General features: G+C 38.2%; 1 protein-coding gene across 4 annotated transcripts in view; it reads right to left on the bottom strand.

The window, feature by feature from the left end:
• Positions 1–2,084: 2,084 nt before the first annotated feature.
• Positions 2,085–9,194, bottom strand: part of MCU (mitochondrial calcium uniporter) — a 195,047-nt gene continuing 187,937 nt past the window's right edge. For 3 of the 4 annotated variants that reach the window (XM_070782355.1, XM_070782357.1, XM_070782358.1), the window contains exons 7-8: positions 5,351–5,467; positions 2,085–4,064 (exon numbers count right to left, since the gene is read on the bottom strand). In XM_070782355.1, the coding sequence (XP_070638456.1) occupies positions 3,987–4,064; positions 5,351–5,467 (195 nt within the window). In that variant the 3' untranslated portion in view covers positions 2,085–3,986. The remainder of the gene's footprint in view (positions 4,065–5,350; positions 5,468–9,194) is intronic. The other variant, XM_070782356.1, reaches the window with a different exon arrangement.

Here is a 9,194-nt window from a genome sequence, read left to right as displayed (position 1 = left end):
CCATTCTGAAGGAGATCAGTCCTGGGTGTTCTTTGGAAGGAATGATGCTAAAGCTGAAACTCCAGTACTTTGGCCACCTCATGCGAAGAGCTGACTCGTTGGAAAAGACTCTGATGCTGGGAAGGATTGGGGGCAGGAGGAGAAGGGGATGACAGAGGATGAGATGGCTGGATGGCATCACCGACTCGATGGACGTGAGTCTGAGTGAACTCCGGGAGTTGGTGATGGACAGGGAGGCCTGGAGTGCTGCGATTCATGGGGTCATAAAGAGCTGGACACGACTGAGCGACTGAACTGAACTGAACTGAATGTTAATCCTAAGTTCTGAATTTATCACCTCCCCCAACATATCCCCTTTGGCAACCATAAGTTTGATTTCAAGATCTGTGAGTCTATTTCTGTTTTATAAATAAGTTCATTTTTATCATTTTAAAAATCAGATCTGACATATAAGTAATATCATACGATTTTTCTTACTTCATTTAATATGATAATCTCTAGGTCCATCCATATTGCTGCAAATAGCATTATTTCATTCTTTTTATGGCTGAGTAATAGTCCACTGTATATATGAACCATTATCTTATCTATTCCTCTACTGATGGACATTTACATTGCTTCCGTGTCTTGGCTATTTTAAGCAGTGCTGCAATGAACACTGGGGTGCATGTATCTTTTCAAATTAGTTTTCTCCAGATAAACGCCCAAGAATAGGTTTGCTTGATCATATGGTAGTTCATATTTAGCTTTTAAAGGAACCTCCATACTGTCCTCCATAATGGTTTTATCAATTTACATTTCTACCAACAGTGTAGCAGGATTTCCTTTTCTCCACACCCTCTCCAACACTTACTGTTTATAGGTTTTTTGATGGCCATTGTGACTGGTGGGAGGTGATTCCTCATTGTAGTTTTGATTTGCATTTCTCTAATCATTAGTGATGTTGAACATCTTTTAATCTTTTTGGTCATTGCCTATTTCCTTGGAGAATGTTTATTTAAATCTTTTGCCTATTTTTTGATACGGTTGTTTGTTTTTTTGATATTGAGATATTGAGCTGCATGATCCATTTATATATTTTGGAGATTAATCCCTTGTCAATTGCTTAGTTTGCAAATGGCTTTTTGTTTTGTTAATGGTTTCCTTTGTTGTACAAAAGTTTAGTAAGATCCCATTTGTTTTTACTACTCTAGGAGGTGGATCAAAAGATACATTGCTGCAATTTATGTCAGAGAGTAGGCTGTTTTCCTCTAAGAGTTTTATGCTAGCTGTCCTTACATTTAGGTCTGTAATCCATTTCAAGTTTATTTTTGTGTGTGGTGTTAGCGAGTGTTCTAATTTCATTCTTTTACATGTAGCTGTCCAGTTTTTCCAGCACCACTTACTGAAGAGCCTATATTTTCTCCATTGTATATTCTTGCCTACTTTGTCTTAGATTAGTTGACCATAGGGGCTTGAGTGTAGTTGTTATTTGTTAAATGCAAACAACAGCTTAACATTTTCAATATTATCTTCTTAAGCCTTATGTATCTTAGGAATGTCTGTGTCGGTGGCTGTGAGCTGACTGGAGGCAGGACCGTGGCTGTGGAGGCTCTTAGTGTATCTCACACTGCACTTAATGCAGAGATTTAACACATGCTTTTCGATAGGCCTTCAATGGACTAGGCAGCATGTGGTATCTTCCCATTGGGTAAACATTATAAATTTGATACACACTCTTAAAATAATGAGAATTTGATCTTAGTTCCTTCTTGAACAAGTTTCTGGAGTCCAGGAGACCACACTGGTGTTCGGATACAATGGAGATAGCTCCTGTTAACCAGGAGATAAGGATATTAGTCTCAGGGTGCTCTCTGGGTTGTTGATAACTGAACTTCTGGTGGCTCTGAAAAACTAGGAAAATATCAACCATCTTAAGTTTAGGAAGACTTCGTGAAATGCCTTTTAAAAATACAGGCTCTGGGTACAAAACAGTTTCCAAATTGTATTTTTATAAAGATCCTTCCTACTCTGAATCAGAAGAAAACAAGCTTGTTTTTACTTTTGATTTTGGTTGCTTTGCTTTAAAGAATGAGATGCTATAGTTCAAAAATTGAATAAGTATTTATTGTTCCAGAGGTACATTGCGTTTTATACATATTTCATAAATGATACAGGATTTTACACATGTTCAATATTTTGCTATTTGTTTAAAGGACTTTTCTTCACGTTCTCCCCTCCCTAGCCTCCCACACAACCTGAAAGGATTTGCTCATTGCACTGTGCTGTTTCTTCTTAAAACCCCTGCAGTACAAACAGGATAAATGGTTTAAAAATAATTCACAGAGCTTAACAGAAATGAATGAGGGAAGGGGGTTGAACAACTTGGGGGCGGATGAGGAAGGAAGTGGGAGGAGGGCGGGAAGTGGAGACATGCATCCTTTCATTCCGTCATGCCAGTGCAAGGGAGGGGTGGTGGCAGGAGCAGCAGCAGCAATCCTGGCCGGCCTTCAACCTCTGCAAGGCACCTGGAGTCTGGGTTTGTCACTTAAGTGTTTCTCTTCATACACAATGATCCCAAAGAAGGAAGAAAAAGAGAAAGAAAACCCTTGCCACAAGGAGGAGGGATGGATCATGTGAAAGAACAAAGTGAATCAGCTAGCTGTGTGGCAAGCCCCATCATCCTTTCATCCTGCCCCCACAAGTCGTTATTAATAAAAACAGATCAGACACAGATTCCTTTGACTCTCCAAGTGCAGATGTCATCTGGAAATACGATAGAAAATATTTTGATAGAGTATAAGATTATTTCCTCTCTCAATTTAAGATAAGAAAAAATAGGGTGAAGAGGGTAGGTTGAAAGAAACCATAGAAATGTATTCCTATATAAAGATAAATTGCACCCTTTGAGATCCACTCACTTGATTTACAACTGCTTAAGTGGTGGAGGTGGGAGGGTTCACAAGCAGCATGGAAGTGTGTATCCTTCGAGACTAACAAAGCCTCCATACAAGGCAAGGCCATCTGGGTGGCCTGGGATGCTGTCATACAAGCAGATTAACAGCAATGAAACTATTCGGGTTCTGAAATGGCTACAGAGCCATGATTTTTAGCCAATTTGTAAACCTTACATCTTCCTGATTCAGTAATACAGCTAAACATTCCCCCTCTGGCTTGAGCTGTGGAGGGAGAGAGGAATATCAATGGGATAGTTAAATAAAGGAGGGAAATTTGTCTTCCTCTTAAAGATTACTTAGTAAAAAACAAAACAAAAGAAACCTCATGCAGTGTTGCCAATGATTTCTAGATAGTGATTCAGAGCACTGAAATATATAGACATTTAAGAAGGTATGAAGGCATAATCCAAAGAGTCAATTATCAAACAGTCATAAGTTGGTTCCAATTATCATATGGATAAAACTAGCATACCAACAGGTGTGGGTGGTCAGAAATGTGCACAAATGGGAGAGAGTCCTGGTAACTTTGCAGAGACTGGGTCCAGTCTAAAATAAAAGCTAATGACATGGGCTCAGACTCTGTTTGCCACCCACGTATCTTGAGGTTTTGCTTTTCTGGTGGATTTATTTACTCCTATGTCAAAATTAAGAAAAGTTAAATTAAAAAAAGAAAATTAGAGCTGAGTGGGGTGCTGGTGTGTTACTGTTTTGCTGACCCTGCAAAGAAGATGCAAGAGACAAACACCCCCAGCATCAATTTTTCTTTGTGAATCTAATCTCCCAACTATATAGAGTATCATTTTCATCCAGAAACTGAGATGCTTGATTAAGACAGTATGTCACGAAGCCCTTTGAGCTATATTCCACAAAGCGTGATCTTCAGATTTTAACCCTTTCTTCCCTAAGATCTTTTTGTTTTTGTTTTTTAATTAAAGGTAAAAACCCTCTACCCCAACATGGCTCCCAGCTTCCACCTGCAATGCTTTAATTAAAAAGGCCATAGTTATAAACAGGTGTTCTTTCTGCCGGGACTCAGAGACTCTTTGCAGATCAATCTTTTTCACCAATTTGTCGGAGGGGCAGATGTACTTGTAATGGGTCTCTCAGTCTCTTCAGGTCCATTTCTGCCTAAAATAGAAACAAAAGGTGAGAAAAACTGGCTAGTCAAGCTTTCAATGATATTACTGCCTCCTGAGAAAAGGAACTTGTCTTTCCTCCATCATTATGAGTCAGAGAAACCATCTGAATCACTCTGAAAGTACGAGTGCCCTAGTGGCGAAGGCGCAGGACAGTAAAGGTGTATGGAAACAGAAGCTGGTCCCGGTAGTTTCAGCTGTCAGCAGAGCCTCCAGAAAGGCCGCGCAGTCAGCAGGGCAGGACTCGGGGCTCAAGAATGCGAGGGCATCGGAGGTACCTTGATGGCGTTTCTTCAGAGAAGCCCTTTGGAGCCAGAATTTAAATTATACTGCTCAAGACTTTAGTTATTTGTCTAGTTGCTGTTTAAGCTTTTCATTTATCAGTAATTTTAAAAATAGGGGTGTGAAGTCAACTGCAGCACTTTCAAAACTCACACATGCTTGGGCCTCACCCCAGTGTGGGGATGGGGCTGAAGTACCTATTTTTTTAATAGCTCCAGAAGGTAAGAATTCACTTAGGCCGAGGCAGGAAGACAAATTAAACCTATTCAGAGCACAACCCCATCACCACAAAGGGACAGAGAAGGTGGAGAAGGTCCAGAGAAGATAATTAAACTTTGAAGAGAAGGGAATGGTTTCCTGAGGTTTTAAAAAACCTCTAAAGTAATGAAAGACTGCAAAGAAAAGGAATGAGTATTTCTTAACCAAAATCAAAGATATCAGAGTGAGGGGAAGGCATAATCAGAAATGTGAAAGAGGTAACTGTTATAAGAAATAAAATATCAATCTTTTAAAAAAGCGTCTAGTAGTTCAATAAGCTCTGACTGGCACCTGGCAAAGATTTCTAGTAGTCTCTCTTTGACCTGGGTTTTATTTTTGCCCCATTGCTACCACACATTTTAGGTGAGAGATCTTGGGGTCAATTGTAGAAAGATTAAAAAAAGAGAGAAAGATAAAAGCAGACAGAAAGGTAAAGATACAAAAACTAAAAAACTAAAAATAGGTCTAAAAATTTCAATATGCTAGTGTTAACAGGATAGATGGGACACATTATCTTTTCTTGTGTTACATAACACCTGCTTGTGTTATATAAAACTTCCTGGAGAGGTGTATATGTTAAAACAGTCATTTCTACTGGTTGAGGAATAATTTGCATAGGAAGAAGAGGACTGGATCATTCTTTCAGAGTTTACCCATTTAAGTAGTGTGATTATAGATGATGATGCCGCCACTGTACAAGATGGGGCTGGGGTTTACTTTCATTTTTGGAAAACTTACCTGAGCAATTGCATCCTTGAGTTGATTGTATTTCTCTAGGTCAAAACGTGACTTTTTGGCTCCTTTATGGAAAAATAATAAGTATTGTCTGTCTCTGGCTTCTGGATAAACATATTCCTACAAAAATAAAAGAAAAATTAAATTATTAGTCCTTAGCACACTATCGTCACAAAATAAGCCCTTACTATTGATTAGATTCAGTACACATGATTGCAAATAAAGATATACTACTGACATGTGCTATGTTAAATATTTCTTAAAATTTTTTTATTGTGAAAACACAGAAGAGAACACAAAACAAAAATGTACTTCCTAAAGAATCATCATCACATAATAAATTTTAATCATCACCAGGTAAAGAAAATAGAATACTACCAATAACTCAGAAGCCTCCTTCCTGCCCCTGTCCAATTACTCACCCTTTCTTCCTCTGCAAAATAATCACTATCATGACTTCTATGGTATCTGTTTTCTTGCTCTCTTTGTAGCTTTCTTACTTAAAATGCATCTTCCTGAGCTCTACGGATCAGTTTCACCTGGTTTTTAAAATTTTATATTAATAAAAATGAAGTCAGAGAGTACGCAATGTGTATGACTACTTTCACTCAGTATCATGTCTGTGATACTCATCTTTTGCGTGCACCAGTTTCAGGCGTATTGCACGGTGATTCAGATACAGGTAATTACAAAATACTGAGCATCATTCCATGTGCTATACATTGGGTCCCTGTTGCTTATCTGTTTTATATATAGTAGAGTGTGTATGTTAATCCCAAACTCCTAAATTATATTATTTACATGACTACCTCATATTTTATTTTATAAAATTTTATTTATCTATTTATGTTTGGCTGTGCTGGGTCTTGTTGCTGCATAGGCTTTTTTCTAATTGCAGAGAGCAGGGGCTACTCTCCAGTTGCCGTGTGCAGACTTCTCACTGCGGAGGCTTCTCCTGCTGTGAATCACGGACTCGAGGGCACTTGGGGGCTCAGTAGTTGTGGCTCGGGGTCTCTAGAGCACAGGCTCAATAGTTGTGGTGCACAGGCTTACTTGCTTCACAGCATGTGGGATCTTCCCAAACCAGGGATTGAACTTGTGTCTCCTGTACCGGCAGGCAGATTCATAAGTCACCAGGGAAGCCCTACCTAACATTTTAAAAACAACTTTACTTGAGATACCATACAATTTACCTATTTAAGGTATAACGGTGCTTTTTAGCACAGCCACAGAATTGTACAATCATTACTACAGTAAATTTTAGAATATTTTTATCATCCCCCAAAGAAACCCCATACCCTTTAATATCACTTCTGATCTCCCTCCATACTTCCAGTTCTAGGTTAACTACCTGTCTACTTTCTGTCTCCATAGATTTGCCTATTCTGGATATTTCATAAGTGGAATCATACAACATACAGCCTTATGTGTCTGGCTTCTTTCAAGGCTCATCTGTTTGTTTCATGTATCAGTACATTATTTCTTTTTATTGCCAAATAAGACTCCATTGAATGGATATGCTACACTTTATTTACCTATTTGTCAATTGATAGACATTCAGATTTTCCCACTTTTTGGCTATTATGAATAATCTTGCTATGAACATTTGTGTACAAATTTTTATGTAGACACGTTTTTACTTCTCTTGATGATATACAGCATTTTCATGATTACTCGTGAGGCTGAGGCTTTTTCATATCCTCTTTTATATTACTGGCCGTTTACATATCCTCTTTTAGAAGTGCCTGTGCATATCTGGATTGTCTTTTTCTTATTGGCTTGTAGGATTTGTTAATATATATGGATCCTTTGTGGGATATACATACTGCAAACATCTCCTCCCAGCTCATTCTCCCTCCTAATGGTGCTCTTCAGTAAAAAGATGTTCTTAATTGTTAATACAGCCTAATTTATTATTTCTACTTTTTACGGCTAGCACTTTTTATTGTGTAAACAGCTGTTTTCTTTTCCACAGTAATGAAGATGTTCTTCTATATTATTACTTCCCAGGAGCTTCGTTGTGCTACCTTTCACGTTTAGATCAACAATCCATCTGGAATTAATTTTGTTTATAGTATGAGGATGAGGTCATTTCTTTTTTTTATATGGACAGTCAATTGTTCTAGCACCATTTACCAAAAGACTTCTTCTCGGCAGCGCCATTTTTTAACATCATAAGTGCATTCACACTAGGGCTGTTCCTACTTTGCTCTCCCATTCCACTGGACGACGTCCACACCTCCGTCACTGTCTCAGTCACTGCAGCTCCACAGTGTGCTCTGTACTGGAGAACTGTAGACCAGAACTGTAGTCTTCATATCTGACATAGTAAATCCTTTTATGTAGTTTTTCTTCAAGAGTTTATTGACTTTTCTTAGTGTTTTTATTTCCATATAAATTTTAGAAGTAGCTTAATCAAATCTCTTCCCCCAATCCCAAATTTATTGGGATTCTAACTGGGGTTGCAAAGAATCTAACAGATCAATGTGGAGAGAACCAACATTTTTACAATATTTACTTTTCTGGTCCATGAACATGTGGTATCATTACATTCATTAAATCTCCTTTAATTTTATGCTTTTCTACATAGACATCTTGTACATCTTTTGCATGATTTATTTTTAAAAGTCATTTTAAGTTGCATCTTTTAAAAAGTTTCATTTCTAACCATTTGTGGTTGGCATATAGATATGTAACTCATTTATGTGCACTGACCTTGTATCCAGTAACCTTAATGAAACTCACTTATGAATTCTAACCAATTATCTACACATGTTTTTAAAATTTTTCTATGTGCAAAATCTATGTATCATGCCAGTTGTTTTTCTTCCCAATATTTTCATCCACTGTATCTTTTTCTTGCCTTCTGCATTGGCTAGGACCAAAAATAAAAGTGGAATGGAAGTGGTACTCTTACCCTTTTTCTAGGCAACAAAGGCACATTCCAACACTTCAAGTTCACCTACCCCTCCAGATACACATGCTAGTTTTGTATGTTTTCGTTTTTTCTGTGTTTTACGCATTCACTGTTCATTTGTTGTTATTTTTGGCTGTGCTGTGTCTGCTGCAGCACGCAGGCTCTCTCGTCGTGCGTGGACTTCTCATTGTGGTGGCTTCTCCTGTGCACAGGCTTGGGGTGTGCGGGCTTCGGTCGCTGTGGCACAGGGCTCAGTGGTGTGGTACACGGGCTTGGCTGCCTTGTGGCATGTGGAATCTTCCCGGACCAGCGATCAAACCTGTGTTCTCTGCATTGGCAGGTGGATTCTTAACCACTGGACCACCAGGAAGTCCATTTAATATTCATTTAGATTCACTCACAGATTTACCATTTTCATTGCTCTTCATTCCTTCCTGCTTTTTTGACTTTCCAGCTGTGATAACCTTCCTCTGCCCTAAGAACAACAACCTCTAGTATTTCCTTCGTACAGATCTACAGGTGACAAGTTCTCTATTCCTTTGTCTGGAAACATCTTTATTTAACCTTTATTTTGGAAGGATATTTTTGCTGAGTATAGAATCCTAAGTTGACAATTATTTTCTTTCAACACATTGTAGGTACCATTCTATTACCTTCTGGTGGTTGAGATTACCTTCATTTCTGTGGTTGACATGCTATCTAACAGTGACTCCTCAGAAGGCAATCCTTTCTTTTTCTCCTTTTGCTTCTCTTAAGATTTCTTCTTTGTCTTTGTCTTTTGCAATTTTACTTCTGATGTGTCTAGATGTGAGCTTCTCTTCCTTTACATTGATTGGTATTTGACAGAATTTTTAAATCTATAAATTAATGTCTTTCATTATTTTGGAAACCTCTCAGTCATCAGCTCTTTAAATATTGTTTGTTCCCATT

The sequence above is a fragment of the Bos indicus genome, chromosome 28, assembly GCF_029378745.1.
Source record: "Bos indicus isolate NIAB-ARS_2022 breed Sahiwal x Tharparkar chromosome 28, NIAB-ARS_B.indTharparkar_mat_pri_1.0, whole genome shotgun sequence".
Lineage (NCBI taxonomy): Eukaryota > Metazoa > Chordata > Mammalia > Artiodactyla > Bovidae > Bos > Bos indicus.
Note: the sequence above shows the minus strand (reverse complement) of the source record. Positions and strands in the feature narration are given on the sequence as shown.